Raw genomic sequence first — 16,609 nt, forward strand, 5'->3', positions numbered from 1 at the left:
TTATTGATTTGCTCGCCTAGCTTATTTAGAATGTTTCAGACGACGAGGCATTGATTGCGGCAAGATAGAGATAGAGATTTATTGAAAGCACGATTTGTATATAATTGAACCCATTGAATTTTTGCGGATCAGTCTAGACGAAACTCTCGATGCGAAAATCCACGCCTCGCTGGAGGAGCTTACGGTTGTACTGACGGCCGATGTCTTGTATCAAGGCTCTGTTATGCATGTTCGCATTTTGCGGCTTCAAGTGGATCTTGTTATACCAGCCTGTATTGAGCATCGAACGAGATAAATAATAAAATTAATCGATAGAGAGCTTTTCTTTGAACTTTGAAAGTAGCTCACGCGTCTTGCTGTCCAACTGCAGTTGACAGACGTCACGAAGCGTCTCGAAATCCCGCAGGATACCCTCGTAATGAATGTTCTCCAGCTGCTTGCATGATGTCAGCAGGGACACTATCAGATCGTCCATCTTCTCCTTATTGTAGATCAGGTGCAGTTTGACTTCCTCTGACAACAAAGCAAACGACGAGATTATGAGAAAAAACAAAAAAGACGCTTTTGAAATCTATGTAATACCGAGAGTATTGGTGTAGTGTGCGATGAGGAGGCCGACGGTGCCGCGGAAGTTACGGGTGCGGTTCTGGTCCCAAACATGGCTGGCGTACATGCGAAACCTGGCGAGCGGCACACTGGGCAGCAGTAGGAAGCACAGATCCTCGTGGTCCGACAGATTCACTACTTCCAAAACCAAGTCTTCAGTTCATAACTGAATCGTCGACATCCACATAAATTATAGCTACGCACATATGGTGTAAGCGACGCCGAGCCTCGGGCAGACGTCCGCGAGCTCTCGCCAGGCGTTGTCGGAAAGCCGATGCTGCCGGGAGTCGGATTCCTGCACCGCGACGTGGAGTAAGCGCAACGAAGGCGCTGCGCCTGACGCCAGTGCAGCCAGAGCGCCGTCCGAAAGTGCCGGGTAGTCGAAGCTAAGGTACGCCAGACTGCTGAATCGGCCGAGTAGACGCAGGAATCTGAAGGAAAATCCGCGTGATAATTTTCGGAATAAAAACGAACGATTCGCAGGCTAGGTCTAAGTATCATGGCTAACCTCGCGCTGTTCAGCGGTGCCTGCCACTCCCGAAAGGCCCCTCGCAGATCGAGTGTCTCCAGTCTCCCCCCGGCTAACCTAGCCACAATAGCCAAGAGCCGCAGGACGTCGCTCTGCGCCAGATTCGCGTCCAGCAGACTCAGCTTCTCCAGGTTCTGTTGACATCTGATTAAACTCCTCGTCAAGACCTACGCACACTATGCAGTCGTATGATACGAGCGACGCCATCGTACTAACGCAAGAAGGTTGGCAAGGCCGTAGAGCAACTTGGCGCAGTTGCCCCACTTGCCGCTGTAGAGCCAGTTGGTGAGCAGCAGTTCCCTCAGCTGTGCCTCTTTGGTCAGGACCAATTCGAGGAAGTTAACGCCGGCCTCCACTTGGGCGCTGCAAGCGCCGTTCTTCTTGCTCCTGCTGTAGCGCTGACGGCGGGACGTGTTTCGCGGTGTCACGTAGGGCTTCGACCAGGCCAGCTCGAGGACGCGCATGTGCTCGCCGTACCTCAGCTGCGGAAGGATCGCGTCTTTTTCGTGAGTATATTTTATTATTATTTTATTACCTAATTTATATGAGTTTAATGCACTAACGGTCATCTCACTGGCGACACTGTAGTCCAGGCTGAGATCGCAATCGATGTAGATGCTGCAGCGCCGCCAGAGGCAGGCCGAGTCGAGGCATCGGTTCCAGTGCAGGCATACTTGACCGGCGCTAGCTCTGTCCTCTCGACTGAGCAGCGAGAACACCTGCGTCAAGATCAGTTCCGGGAGCCGCGACCAGACGAACGTCTCTTCCGTCTCTTTTTGAAGCGTCCTGTCCGCATTATCCAGCTCTGCGTTGGATTTTATTCGGATGTGCTGCTTTATATGCGTGGATCTTGATCGCGGCTTTTCAAAGGTTCCTTTCTATTGCGAAAGGTTATTATTTACTGATGCGGTTATGTCGGTCGAGATTGACGCGTTCAGAGATATTTGGCTGGGCTGGCTTTTGTTTTATATGAATATCGAGGAAATAATAGGAGGTCGATGTGCTTTCATTGTTATAATGTTACAGCCCGGCCGTCTGATAGCCGTCTCACAATCACCCATACGTTTTCTTGTACAATTTCGCAGAACTGAACATTTTTACTGTAGCCGCGAATATGAGATGTAGGGATGGACAGTGGAGAAAGTTGATTTTCAATAGTTTTTATTTCGAATTCCAAACAGCTTCGGGCGCAAGAACAATATATAAATAACGCTGATATATTATATTACTTTTTTTCTGTGTTCATAAATTAAAATAGACAATCTTCTTTTTGGTAGCACAATTTCACGCACTGACTCGGGGAATCGCTCTCGGAAGATGCCACGTCATTCTAACCGCTTACTACTGGAGAATACAGCGTTAAACTTTAGTTAAGTACACTTTTTTCTTTATTTACAATAAAATCTACACGGCGTCAAGATTATAGTTATTGTCTCTCTGTTGACGTAGTGATCCAACTGCTCTTCTAAACTTCCTTATTGTGACACTTTCTACCTTTATAATTACTTGTTTTTCCTCGTCATCAAAATACAACTCGCAAACGCAGTTTCTTTTTTTTTTTATTTCATACAAAAATGGTTGTGTAAATGGCTGAAAACATTAATGCTCGTATAAAACTCGTCGTTAATCTCAGTTGTTACGCGTCAACAGACTACCGCAAAAATCGTTTCCTCGGTAAAATTTCGTTTAAAAATACAGCTCGAATACGTGATCCCTAAATTAACAAAAAATATCAAAATATCTCGCACTTGTAATTCTCGACGTCGTCGTCCTCTCGATAATAATACCTCTTCGTGCTTAAAGGATATCCTTAGAAAAATACTGTTTCATCATCGTTATCAGGTAAATTATACTTAATCTTACACGGAACGCGCACAGGACGAGAGCGAGCTGCCGCTCCATCCGCATGATTATTTACACTTTAATACTATATCACGTAATATGTATACATATATACTCTTCTCTCTCTCTCTCTCTCTCTCTCTCTCTCTCTCTCTCTCTCTCTCGTTTATTGCACTTTTTGTCGAGGAATAATTGTTGCGTCGACCGGTGATTTTGGAAACACATATGTATATGATATAATTACATTTACGTGAAAAAAGAAAAAAAAAATCTTTTCAATGCACGCGCGCGAATATATAGCTTTGACGGAATGAAATAGTTGCGCGAAAATGTATAGGCTATACGTACGCTTGAGACTCACTTGTGTTATTGTAAAAATGCATTGTTCTTTCACGTATACACGTTGTTCTACGCACAAAATCCCTTTCGTCATAACGTTAACACTAGACCCGCATCGCTGATTTTTCACAAATATACAAATCTCTCTCCCTATACATAACAAGCACTTCTTCATCATCATCTCGCACACACGATAACGACCCCAAAGATAACGACAACAAGAGCTTTACATTCGAAAGCTCGTCCCTTTCTCTCTTTCTCATATTTGGCATTGCGCGCGCGCGCGCGCGATAGGTCGTCGCGCAGTATGATCACAGTTTCTCGGACTCGAAGGCCGCGTTGTCGATACCCGTGACTTCGACGTTGCCGCTCGTCGAGTTGCTCCTCATCTTGCCAAGCGTCAGGCCGTTCTCCAGCCGGTTCTCCATCGGCTCCTGTTTGCCACCTTTTGTCGGCTCTTTGTTGTTCGCTGCGGCCAGCTGTGCCGCCGCTTGCTCGCGCTCCAAAGCGTCGTCTTTCCTGTGCTCCATGTACAGCCATCTGCGAGGGAAATTTTTAATTATTTTTACTGCTCTTTGATTTCAGGTTTCGACGATGATAAGCAGAGCGACTGTTTTCATGCAGCTCACTCCGCGCGCCTATATACATTGTACAGTGACTGCGATGCTCGCACGAGCAGCTATTTTCGAAAGGACGTGTGTAATCGCAAGCTGCAGCGCGGGAGAGCTTTATTTGACAATTAGACTTTTCAGTGTCTTTCGGGACGAGGATAGCGTGTATTAGCAGTGACGGCAGAACTATTGCCGCGTATATGATAACAGCAATCATAATAAATCGTTTATTACGTTCCGCCGACAGAACTCACGTGCTCACGGACGCAGTCGAATGCTTGCGCTTTAATTAAGCTCTTAATTTTTTTTTTTTATACAACACACCGTTCGGCTGATACGTTTGCTATAAATAATTCGAAATTCGTATAATCGTATGATTTGTACACGCGTCGAACGTTCATCCCATAAATAATATTACAACGATTGTTGAAAGTTAGCTCTGTAAGGTCGTCAAATAGTGTCACAGCAAGCGCAGCGCGCGCAATTGCAATAAAAGTGCGCGCAAGGCTGCGAGAGAGCGCGCGGAAAAAATATCTGATCGCAAATCGACATTATATTGGTCGTTAGCGCTCGCGCGAGGTAGAGTAGCCGTCATTATCAATGTAACGATTATTAACGAGCCGATCGTATAATGAATGTGAAAAATGTAATGTGTATATATTATAATGTACTCACAAGAAGGCGATGACGCCGGGGATCATGAGGCCACCGCCGACGAGGAAGAACGTCCCCGGAAAGTTATTGACCGTGGCCCCGTAAATCGAGCTGTACATCGGTCCGTAGACCAGTGGCACTATGGCCTCGCAAACGCCAAACAGCGAGTTCACCTTGCCTGAAATGACGATTTCTTTACGAGATTTTTAAGTCGACAGTTTCGCCGCAGTTAGGCCAAAAAACTATGAGGGCTCGTGATATATCGTGTTCTTTTTTCCGTTTTTTTTTGCGCTTTCGTTCAGTAGAACGAGTCACGCTTGGCGAGACAGCGCTGACGTCGTGTATTATATACATGCAATGTAGCCAATTGGTGGTTAAGTTCGAATCTATACGTTGTCTAATTACACGCGTTTTTTATACGAAAGGAACTCGATTGTTCTGAAAATAAAGCTCAAGGATGAGCCGCGCTGCTCTTTTCTATTTGTATTTTACGCAAGGCTGATGCTCATCAGTGGATCATTCGTTGTCACCGGTGAAAAGATCGAATGCAAATAACGAGTAGCCGCCGAGCGTATTATATCGCCTCGATAACTGCGACGCGATATACATAACACACCGGAAAAGTAACGGTGTCGATAATGCGAGAAAAATCGCGGAATAAAGTGCAGTTTAAAGTGTACAGTTCATTAACGCGTCGTAAAACAAGGCTCGCGCATAAAAGCTTTATTACACACACACACACACACACACACACACACACAGACAGTTCATAAATTAAGCGCGACGTTGACGTTTTTAAAAGATAATCAAAAATGTTGTATAAATTATATGTCCACAGAGAACTGCGGAGCGCTGTCCCTACGGTGATCGAAAAGCACAGCGGCGACAGCGGCTAACACACTGTCCGGCAACACAACGAGGCACTTCCGGCGCACACGCGACTCATGTGCCAAGTCGTCCCGCAGCCGGTATATCTATTTCGAGCTTCAATACACACATCATGATCAGCTGGACTGCATAGCACGAGGGAGTTAAATCTGCACGACGGTCACTATATATAGTGCACCATATCTGCGGTGTACATAGAGAGAGGCGCGAGAGATTTTTCGCGCGCGAGGCCGTAGAGTAGCCTCGAGAAGGCTGTACACACACAGACGCACACGTTGCCACTTACCCAGCTCGTCAGGTGGAACCAGCTTCGAGGTTATCGAGCGCATCACGATGAACGACGTGCCGTTTATTATTTCCACCAGCGGCGCTGAAATTTCACGAGGATATGCTTCAGTGGGTGCTTTATTTTTTTCGTTTGTTTGTTCGAGGGGTTGGTGCCTCTCATTAGTTTGGGACTTGGTATACATATGAGCTGTTTCGTAACACATGGCGACTGTTCGTTTGTCAGTGGATAATCGCTGGGTTTGGTCGGACAATCGGTTAACGCGAAGAGAGGAAATCAGAATCACTCACCGATGTACATCATCCAGTCGGTCGTAGAGAAGGCGTAGACGAAGCTCGCGAGTATCTTGCTGACACAGCTCAGCACTCCGAGCAGCGCGTCGTCCATCTTCAGGAAATGACTGAACACTCCCACCGCGAACAGTGTACCTGGGGAATTATCCCTTGAAATCAGATTCTTTAATGACTTATTCTAGACGTGTCGACCGATTTGGTAGCTTATGTACGTTTTCTGCCTTATCGCGAAGCTTCGATCATATGAGACATGGCTGCTCGAAAAATTTACAATTCAGCGCAATAATTATATTCTCCCGCTTGCAATCGCCAAGATATGTAGTCGAAAAGAAGTCGTTACGATTTAATCGAGGGACATAAAGTATACAGTGTCGCGCGCTAGAGACAATGAAAGTCGATGCAAATTTACATGAAAATTTGCTGGCTAATTCCGATGGCGCGAGCAGTTATTGCGTAAATCGATATATTGCGCTGTCGTGTGTGTGTGTGTTCGGCTGTATACGTGTGTATATGCAGCATTAGAGCTTTACGTAAGATTTATCTATGATCAAGGCACAACTGTAAAAATAAATCGGCTCTCGATTACGCGATTGCAAATGAGGCAGACTACCGCTCATTTTTTCCTCGCATCTATTCGAGGGTAATTACAGAACGTTGACAGGCATTTTTAGCGAACGATCGCGATGGAGAAAAAATCGGTTCGGGTCAACGATTGCACCGTTTTTGTCTCTTTGGGTCGACGAACGAGATTTCGCGTTTTTAGAAATCTGTGCGAATGATACACGATATACGTTCAACACACGCGGATGACAATGTGTTGCGCAAGGAGAAAAACGAATCGCGGTAAAAACGTAAAACTGACACGTTAAACTTTTTTTAACTGCTCGTTGAATAACGAGAGAGTCTTATTGAGGATACGGATATTTATGTACACGTAGTACGTATTATTCTATTATTGTTATTCTATTATTAGGATAATGCCGCGAAGCTCACCTATGAGATTTATCACCATGCTGTAGGTCGAGTAGAAGCTGAACTGGACCTCGTTCCATCGATAGCGATACCTCGTGAACAGGTACATCACCGCCATTTCACCTGCGAATAAAAGTCTCTCGTATATATTACAACATAGGAAAATCGTTTTTCATCGATACACACTCCACCAGGTGGTGCATTTTGCAATCCGTCTACTATATAAGGACGTAAATCATTTTTATTACTCGACGCTTAATTACCCCGCGTTAAAAACGCCGCACCGCAAGCGGCTTCTCTGGAAAAATAAAAAAATTACCTAACGCTTCAATTTTCCAAGACTCATCTTGGCAATTGTTATATCTCGAGGAGGAAAAAAAAATCTCCTGCATACACGCTATGTCGTTTTTTAAATTTACGAAAAATTTCTCTTATTCGGAGCTCGTTTTCAGAGTCCGGACTTTTCCTGCATATACAGGTATACAGAATCGTCGCGACCACTTGCGTAAGAAGAAAATTGACGGTGGAATTGCATAACGCGGCTCTCGTGCTTTAATTATCGGTCCTCTGCGCTGGCTTCCGGTGCGCATAGCCGCGTGATTATGTTTTTCGAGCCGGAGCAGAGATATGATTTATTATTATTTTTCAGGCAACATTAGCGGATAATTTGCGTTGTTCCTTGGAGAATTAGCCGGTATCGCGAGAATCTGTATAAGTCGTTATGTTCAGCTGCGAGCTTCGGTGCTTGTTAGAAAAGCTGTCTCGAAGTCTGTTAGATAATTACGACAGGATCGTCCGAAACTTTTCTTCTTTAACGACGCTTCTTTTTTTTTCCAGATCGACTTTCAACGTCATGCAAGCCAGTGTACACGAGTTCGAAGCATCGAGTCACTTCACTTATAACATATACGGAAGGCAGTAGCGACAAAAGGGCAACAAAACCAGCTGCGGCGACGGCGTCGAGGTTAAAGATCCGCGTGTGTATAGCGATGATGTAACACGCGCTATACACTCGCTCTCTCTCTCGCGGGCTTAAGGTCGTTATAGCGGAATTGCATATCTATATGCGCGAGCGCCGCGTAGAAAGTAGATGCGCCGCCACGGCATGTGCGCGATTCGGCGCTGTAGCTACACACTTTTTCCCCTGCCTCGGGATAATGTAAGCGCCGGGAAAAGTCTCGCGCGCGCTCGCGTATATGGGAATGTATGGACAAGAGGGGTGAGAGTGGAAGCGCGTAACTATGTGTGGGAAGGAGGAAGATCGTTGCAGGTGTTTTTCTTTTTATACTGGAATGCGGTTTGTTTGCGAACGCTGCACGCGAGGCGCGATTTGAAAACGTGCGACCTTTGAATTTTTTCGCCTTATAAATGCCGAGAGGAGCTGGCTTTTAAGGAATTTCTCGTAAATGGTGTGAGCAGTCGATTTGCGAAATGAGTTTTCGATGACTGCGCGCGAGTTCGCTGGAATCTGAAACGGGGACAATGCCTAATCGATTTGGAAAAGTTCGAGAAACTAATATAATTCTCGTGTGTACCGTGATTATAATGAAAATAAATGCTCGTGTACTTATGTTACACACTCGCTGGTTATTATTGTATACTATAACAGCTTATTATTATTGGCTTAACGTGGTCGCAAGCTGTAACTGTAGAGAACCGAGCTTATTGCGCAAATCGTAGACTTAAAAGTCCCGAGTTCTCCGCGTTTCGACCTCGTCCTTATTCGGACATTTTTTTATTTTTCTTATTTTTTTTTCGATCAAAAGCTACGTAAATAGAAGCTATGCGTACACCTGCATCGCAAACCCTACTCGGCAAAGTTGTTTACATTAGCTCGAAGAATTTCGAACGCACACACACGCGCATAAAACACCATCGAGCCGCGCGCTTGGGAACATGCCGCGAGCACTTTTACTCGAAATACAGAACTGCATTTTCGCGTTATTTAAACTTGTTTTATGACGTCGCTTAACGGTTCGCCCCGACGTTTTTTTTTTTCTCCTTAACGCCGGCTTACGTAATTTCGAACGATCGAGATTTTTCGACTGTCGCTTGTATATACGCATAAACTGATCTCGGCGAAGTTATTAATCGAATCATGTGCCAAAAAAAAGGATGCATAATCGGCAGCCCTTCTACTTATAGTTTCGGTGAAATTCCTCACCGATCTCAGCTCTCTCTCTCTCTCTCTCTCTCTCTCTCTCTCTCTCTCTCTCTCTCTCTTTCGCGCGCGAGCTCCCATCGCAATAATGGGCCGAATTAGCATCTTAAACGGTGCTCGTCGAAAAATGACATATCGCGCGCGTTATGTGTGAGAATTTTTCTCGACTCGCAATTTTTCACGAGATTACGGTTGTGGCTACGGTTCCGCAAACCGGTTAGTCCGGTCGCAGCGCCGACTGCGCGCGCGCGCACACACACACACATGCGCGCCTAAGTCGGCACACCTCCTTGTCTCATCGGGCTGTGGTCGAAATTACGCCCGGGGACCACCACCGCCGATTTTTCCTTCCTTTTTTTTTGTTGCCTGCGCGCGAGAGAAATTTCTGCAGTCGTTCGTTTCTCAATCGGGAACGAGCTTGAATCGCGCTTTTTTCGGGGACCCTGCGTAAAGTCAAGTTTTTACGCGAGGATTTTTCGGAGGACATTTATACGTCAGACGAGGCTCTTGCATTTCTTGAGGGGCTGTTGACCCGCCGCACGTGCGGATATTCTCTTGTGGGCTTCAGATTTTCGTACGGGTTGGAAAAAATGTCGACGGTGTGCTGTTTTTTGACTGAGTATAACGAATGAGTTGGCGAATCAGTCGTTCAAATTTGCTCTGCAAATAAAGCTTTATCGAATGCCGAAAATTTTCCTCTCGCATCAGATAAAATCGTCATTGACAATACACATGCCGACAATGAGACGAAAACAGTCAAAAAAATACAACCGCAAAATCGTGTCCATCGAGTGTACAATATATAATAGTCACGTGCAGTGCGTTCGGGTCGCTCCGAGCCAGACCGAGACGGCTCGAGAAAAAAAGGTTCAAGAGCAAGGACTGACACAGTTTCTCTCCCGGCGCTCTCCGTGCTGCCGATTATTAAATTACCTCTCTCTCACTCTCTCTCTCTCTCTCCCTTGGCCGATGCTTGAAAAAGCCATTATTTACATTGACCCGCTTATACTGCCCTACCCCCCTCCTTTTTCAAGCGCCGACTCTCTATAGGCGACTGATGTATAGGCGAGCTTTTTTTTCTCTTCCTCGAACGTTTACAAACACACGGAAGGGAAAGTGTGCGCGCAACACAGTTGAATGACACGTGCCGTCTGTACATATTGTGTAATGGATCGTATAATTGGAGTATTATACCAGACTCTCTGATTTCTAAATTGATCGCAGCGGCGGAAAAGGAGAGGATTGGTTTCGGAGGATGTTTTTTCGCGCGTGTGCAGCGTGCGTGTATAATATGAGGAGTTTTCTTTTGTCCGCGGAGTGTCCTTGAAGCATTCATGCAACGATTCGTGAGATTTTTCAATGATATCTGCAGCGACAGTCCTGACGTCAACCCGCATCAGGCAGCGCAGCGCGTGGCTGCTTTTTCTTTCGAAATCGACTCTGATTGACTAGTGGTTATTGATTTATCAAATTTTATAATTTATAGTCATTAGCGAGGATTGCGAGACGCAATTAGCGCTTCGATTCGTTAATCCGCTAAATTATAAAGTCCCTGTGTGACATGTATATTATACGTCGTGCTACTTCAACTCACTTTCGATAAGTGTAGCGAGACAAAGATACAGGTGTTCGCATCGAGTGTATTTAACAGGCGTCTCGCTCGCAAAAGCAACGTTGCCTTATCACGATGACGAGCCGTCGCAATGAAAGTTCGTCAAAGAACGCAAAGTTCGCGCGCGAGAAGACGTCCGCGTCGCAGTCTCTGTCTCCCGCGAAATTCACATCGTCGCCGATGCAAATTACCTCCATACCACGTGCTATACTCCATTGTCGCGCATATACTCCCGTTATGAATTCCAACACACTGCAGCACGTGAGCGAGACAGAGAGAGAGAGAGAGAGAGAGAGAGAGAGAGACAGGAATTTCGCGGCGACGCGTCTCTCCAGCTCGCAATTTCAATCTACGAGACAGATCCTGCCTGCGCTTAACGAACGCGTCCGCGCGATAATTTGAAATTGGAGCTTGCGCAACTGCATCGCAATACTCACCATACATAGGGCCGATGAGCACCATGACGATCAGCATGAGGACCATGACCCTCTTCCTTCGGTTCCTGGGTCCCTGCTTGAAGGCTACGCGAAAGGTCTCCTGCACGTGCCTCAGCGCGAAGAAATCGGTAACCGAGGCCCACCAGGTCAGTCTCTTGAGCTCCGAAGCTTGCGCGAGTTTGATGCTCTTTCTCAGTTCCAGGGCTCGAGGCGCCTCCTTGATCACGATCAGGCCGTACATGAAGCTGAAGACGTAGCAGGCCGCGGCGATGCCGAAGACCCCGTAGAAGCCGAGCTTGATGTAGAGGACACCCGAGAGAGCCATGCCGACCGGTACGCCGAGGCTCAGGAACGAGTTGACGGCGCCGACCCTCACCGTTCTCGACTCGACGCTCGTGATGTCGCCGATGTAGCTGAAGGTGCCCATGATCATGGTGAACCAGCCGCCCGTGAGCGCTGGCCAGAGAGCTTCGAAGACACCGGCAGCTTCCATCGGCAGCTCGTAGAACCAGTAGACGCAGGCTATCAAGCTTATGCTGGTGAGGAACTCGCCGACGATCGGCAGCATCATGCAGGGCTTCCTCAAGCCGTTCCTGTCGCTCCACGCGCCCATGAAGACGATGAGGATCGAGGGGAAAAAGCTCTGCAGCGCCGTCTTCCAGGTCTGCATACTGGCGACCAGCTGTTGCACGGCCGTCTCCTCGAGCTCGAGTCCGCTGGTGTTGCGCGCCGCCAACGCCGCGCAGATCGCGTCCGAGTAGCCGAGGTTCACCTTGCAAGCCTTCTCCAAATTCAAGTTCTGAGTCGCCAGAGAGGCGAGGACACTCGGCATAATGTAGAACGCGACCATCGGCTCAACGGTAATGTTGCGCAGGATGTAGGAACACTTCTGCCTGATGCTCATGGTTTTCCAGCCGATCGATGAGGACGTCGACTCGTCGGTGGTGGCTTCCTTCTTGTTGTTGTTGTTCTGCATCATCGTGCTGTCATCGAGCGCCGAGGCGACGACTATGTTGCAGGCAGCTACCGAGGGCTTGCTGCTGATGGCAGTCTCCTGCGCCGGTTCCCTCATTGCCAGACGTTCGCGCTGCGTGTACCGGACGACCAGTCGACAAGATCATATACAAGGCCGATCGGTGATGAGGATGAGGATCGCCGCCTCATTGGGCGCGCAGCTCTGCTGCAACAGGTGAGCGCGCTCCGCGGAAGGAAGGAACCGAGAACCGACTGACGCTACGGCGGTGAGCGAGTATTGCGAGCGCGAGCGAGCGTGCGAGACTCTCTCAACCCCACCGACGCGAGTGTGGTGGGGTCTACCTGTACTGCCGGCACCTATATACTCTTTCTCTCTCTCTCTCTCTCTCTCTCTTACTCTCTTGCCTCTCGCTCTCTGCTCTTGTATACATAGCTGTGTGCGTGTACGATGATGTGCTGCTGCTGCTGCTGCTGCTGCGCTACCCTGCAGATGTCCGTCTGTGTGCGCTGCGAGGATGTATACCTCGCTGTATACTTGATTTATCGTTTGTTTTGCCTTTGTTGCGGCCGCTGTAGTCTTGTTTGGAGTAGCTTCTTTTGCTCACTCTCCATTATATTATACACTGACTCACACCTGTGCGATCCTCGCTTTATTTTTAATTAATCGCCACCTCTGTTGTCTAGAGAATACGTAGCTCGAAGGAATTTTTCCGACTCGCTCTTTCTCTTTCTCTCTCAACGAAACTTACTTTCTTATTACGCGCCGGCGCATTATATACATACCCCCGTGTAATCTTCTCTCTCTCTCTCTGTTACTCAACAATCACCGCCTGTTTCTCCTCCGTGTTTTTCTCGATCTCCGCGCTCTTGCACTGCTATTCCGATTCTCTATCATTCCCTTGCTCTCTTTGTTTATCCCCTCTCTCTCTCTCTCTCTCTCTCTCTCTCTCTCTCTCTCTCTCTCTCTCTCTCTCTCTCTCTCTCTCTCTCTCGTCTTGAGCTTCCTTTTATTGTACCATACACCGCACAGCATTGATCCTCCACAGCAGCTCTTTTGTTGCCCGATGCACTTTTTCCTCTCGTTTTGCGGTGCAGCGATTCTCTGGTCGATATTCCGTCTCTGTGTGTGTGTGTGTGTGTGTGTGTACGTACGTAGCTATACCTATACACGCGGCGACGATCCTGAGAGAAAGAGAAAAAAGAAGAAGAAGAAGAACTGACGGACAGGTGAGCGTATGTGTACAAGAGGATGAAAGGAAGGAGACAAAGCTGCAGAGCTGCGAGCGAGCGAGAGAGAATTGAAAGAACGAAGCCATACCGCGATCGCGCCTCGCGTTAACGTTTTAATACGAGGAAGAGCGCAGAAAGGAGGCTCTCAAGAACGTAACAGGTGGACTCTGCGTGTGTGAAAAAGCGGCCTTAAACGCTTGCGGTTTTCTATCTTGGGAATCGGGCGCTTCTTCATCTCCTTCTTTTTACTTTCGGCTGCAGAGATTCTCCGTCAACGTCATTATAAAATCAAAAGCCGTATCGAATCTCGCGCGTTGCGTAAGACGAGTTTCACCTTCGCCGAAAAATCTTCCAACGTTATACCCCACAACACGTGTAGTATGCAAATAATCGCTCTCCGAGCAAAAATCTTTCTTCTCACACACGGACATATAGACAGCATCGGATTATTCTCCCTCGTTGCATTCCAGCGCGCGCAGCGAAAAAAAGCCGCGTTTCTCCGTCTTTCCTCTTACTTTCCGCGCTCCGCCGGGCAAAAAGCAGAGCGCGCGCGCGCGCCCAGAGCTGCAGCGCAGTGCTACATATTTTCGTAGCATTACATCGTTAGCATAACAACCGCTCGCAGCTCCTTAAAATTGCTCTCCGCCACCGCTCTTCTCCGCGCGAAGAGAAAAAAAAAGCCCATATGCAACCGATGCATCGAACCTTACAGCATCTCTGCTGCCGCTGCTGCTGCTGCTGCTGGTCTCAAGGGCGCGAGTTGACCCTGACCTTGACTCGCGTCGAAAAAGTCTCGTAGGAAGAAGAAATAAGAGAGGAGACTCGCGTGCGTTTCTCCGTCTCTCTTGTTCCTCTTCTTCTTCTCCCCTGCGATGATGTACACGTTGCTGCAGTCGCTGTGCATAGAGACATGCGTGCGCGCACGCGATGATTCGGTTTCAGGGTCGTCTAAGCCCCGGCGCGGAGCAGCAGATCTTTCAATAGGCGCAATTTCGCGCGGCACAATTGCTTCCGTCTCGGAAGAAACTACGCGAGCACGCGCGGGATTGATGACCTTGTACTATACGCTGATAATGCATTTACGCCCCCGCGAAATCTGTCTATAGGTGTGTTGTTTTGCTTTTCAGAATTCCGAGTATAATAATTCGGTAATTTCAGCTCGAGATACGAGTCTACATTGGTAAAACGCGCGTTTAAGTAGTCACAGACGAAACTGGACGGACGCGCGCGCGTGCTCGCTCTCGTTGTCGCATCGAAGCTGAATTTTTCAATACATCCCCTAATACTTATAAAATTGCATAGCCGGAATAAAGCGAGTTCCCAAATCGATATTTTCCTCATCCCTGCGAAAAACTGACAAAAACAAGCCTTCCCTCGCGTCACAACAAGCTCCGTTACATTTATCGGGGGACGCGTCTCCGCAGTTGAAAAATCTCTCCCTTCCTCTCTCTCTCTTGCGTAGCGCCGGCTTCACTTTCGATTTCTGGCTCTCTAGCTGCATCACGAGTAACAAAGCGCGAGAAAGAGAGTCGAGGAAGCGCTGCTGCTGCTGCACTGCACTGCACAGCTGCAAATATAGTCGTGCGCCAGCGAGCCGAGAGCGAGTTTAAAAGAATGCGTGGAAACCTGTTTCGGGCCCCACTATTGGGCTGCTCTCTCTCTCTCTCTCTCTCTCTTTCTCTCTCTTTCGCTTCGCCACTGCTCTATGATTGCTGCTGCTGCTGCACTTGCACGATGTGTATAAGGTATAGTCTTGCAGCTCGATTTTCAGCTCTACCAGTGCGGATATGCTGGAGTTAGTAATTTTTTCTTTCTTTTTTTGCAGATGGGAATACAGCATGTATTTTGCCCCGTATGGAGATCGATGCAAGGCACACCCCCTCCCGGGAGAACATCGGCGAAAAAAAGCGCGGGAGAAATCGCATCTGACCGAGCGAGGAGGAAGCCGGCTTATGCGCGTACTGCTGCAGCAGCGTGTGATTGATGATTATTGCGCGCGCGAGCGGCTGAGAAATGAGCCTAATAGCGTCATTATGCGCTCGTAAAATTTGGAGAAAAAGGAGCAGCTAGTTTAGGAACTACCGCCGGTGTGTATAAATATTTCGGTTCCGCGGAGAACAAGGTCAGAGTCATTATACTGTATAGACAGCTTTTATCGGACACCGCGGGCTAATTGATTTTTTGGGCATGAACATACCTGCTGTATATTAGAAAGTTCGGCGTGCACACGAAATTGAAAAATCATTTTTTTCCTTTTCATCCGCGCGTTAAACAGATATTACTCGAAAGTTACGACGTAGTCGGGAGCAAAAAAAGTTTTCAATCAGCTGGTCTAATAAGAGTCTCTTTTTTTTTTGCACAACAGTAAAATAAACGTGAAAATTTTTTATAGCGACCTTGCGATTCGCCCGCGAAACACAAAAGTCTGCGCGATGGTTTCACCTTCGTCCTCTTTTTTCTTTCTCGAACCTCGTGTACCACTGTGAATTTTATCGTTAGGACTATCAAATACTGTAACCCGTCGTTTCAGTCGTCGCGCGATCGTATATACGAGTCTTTATGCAGGATAGCGCGCTTTCACTCTCGATCCGGCGCCTGCTCTATTACGCGGGAAAAATCGAAAAAAGATAGCGCGCTCGCGATGCTGTATTTTTCATCGACAACAGGTTTTCGAGGCTTGTCTTTTTCCTTACCGCGTATGCTAATCTCGATGACCTTATCGCGAAAATATTTTTGAGTATACACTATAAAGAATGAGCCAGTTGGAGCTGTTCTAGATTTTTATGCTCGTGTCCTCGAAAAGAGCTTGGACGTATATAAACATGCAGAATTAATTATACCGGTGCTGCACGTCAAGACACTCGCACGTGACACGCTGCCGAGTCCGCGCGAGAATATCACTTTCACTTTTACCGAATTATCGTCGCTCTATTTTTTCCGTTTCTCTCTCTGTCTTTTTTCTCGATAAAAAGTAAAAAAAAAAAAAAAGATCTAGGAAGAAAAAAACGCGCAGCGAGAAACTCGATCGATCGATCGTTTTAAAGAATCGGCTTATCTCTCGCGCAGGCGGGCATTTTTTTCGTCGACGCGGAGAAATTGTGAAAGTCGTTCGAAGGAGCGAAGCATATGTACAAATGTCGGGAGTCGGAAACGAGTTTGGCGCTTTTTTACGAC

The 16,609-nt window shown here is 47.4% G+C and overlaps 2 protein-coding genes and 1 long non-coding RNA gene across 3 annotated transcripts; 1 reads left to right on the top strand and 2 right to left on the bottom strand.

Moving 5' to 3' along the window:
• Positions 1-65: 65 nt before the first annotated feature.
• LOC100120705 (solute carrier family 46 member 3) lies at positions 66-12,538 on the bottom strand. The gene is made up of 12 exons (XM_001604262.5): positions 11,231-12,538; positions 7,042-7,143; positions 6,046-6,183; positions 5,756-5,839; positions 4,603-4,759; positions 1,699-3,856; positions 1,352-1,617; positions 1,115-1,269; positions 811-1,037; positions 583-741; positions 349-513; positions 66-270 (listed from the first exon to the last, which is right to left on the bottom strand). Exons 1-6 carry the CDS (start codon positions 12,300-12,302, stop codon positions 3,628-3,630), a joined length of 1,782 nt encoding a protein of 593 aa, XP_001604312.1. The 5' UTR covers positions 12,303-12,538; the 3' UTR covers positions 66-270; positions 349-513; positions 583-741; positions 811-1,037; positions 1,115-1,269; positions 1,352-1,617; positions 1,699-3,627.
• LOC116738540 (F-box only protein 39-like) lies at positions 134-3,360 on the bottom strand. Its single transcript, XM_032598138.1, has 8 exons — positions 3,339-3,360; positions 1,699-1,940; positions 1,348-1,617; positions 1,115-1,269; positions 811-1,037; positions 583-759; positions 349-513; positions 134-270 (listed from the first exon to the last, which is right to left on the bottom strand). Exons 1-8 carry the CDS (start codon positions 3,358-3,360, stop codon positions 134-136), a joined length of 1,395 nt encoding a protein of 464 aa, XP_032454029.1.
• LOC116416962 lies at positions 5,752-16,423 on the top strand. The gene is made up of 3 exons (XR_004227266.2): positions 5,752-5,865; positions 7,858-12,419; positions 15,261-16,423. It is a non-coding gene; the product is annotated as an uncharacterized LOC116416962 (long non-coding RNA).
• The last annotated feature ends 186 nt before the right edge of the window (positions 16,424-16,609 follow it).

The sequence above is a fragment of the Nasonia vitripennis genome, chromosome 3 (genome assembly GCF_009193385.2).
Source record: "Nasonia vitripennis strain AsymCx chromosome 3, Nvit_psr_1.1, whole genome shotgun sequence".
Lineage (NCBI taxonomy): Eukaryota > Metazoa > Arthropoda > Insecta > Hymenoptera > Pteromalidae > Nasonia > Nasonia vitripennis.

What these genes read in the sequence shown, in the direction of transcription:
- LOC116738540 (XM_032598138.1), bottom strand. Translation starts at nt 3,360, where the DNA reads ATGCATTTTTACAATAACACAA. An exon ending in GCATTTTTACAATAACACAA is followed by an intron (nt 1,941 to 3,338) that starts GTGAGTCTCAAG and finishes AATCCAACGCAG; the next exon opens with AGCTGGATAATGCGGACAGG. An exon ending in GCAGTTGGACAGCAAGACGC is followed by an intron (nt 271 to 348) that starts GTGAGCTACTTT and finishes TGCTCAATACAG; the next exon opens with GCTGGTATAACAAGATCCAC.
- LOC100120705 (XM_001604262.5), bottom strand. Translation starts at nt 12,302, where the DNA reads ATGAGGGAACCGGCGCAGGAGACTGCCATCAGCAGCAAGCCCTCGGTA. An exon ending in GCTCATCGGCCCTATGTATG is followed by an intron (nt 7,144 to 11,230) that starts GTGAGTATTGCG and finishes TTTTATTCGCAG; the next exon opens with GTGAAATGGCGGTGATGTAC. An exon ending in CATGGTGATAAATCTCATAG is followed by an intron (nt 6,184 to 7,041) that starts GTGAGCTTCGCG and finishes ATAATTCCCCAG; the next exon opens with GTACACTGTTCGCGGTGGGA.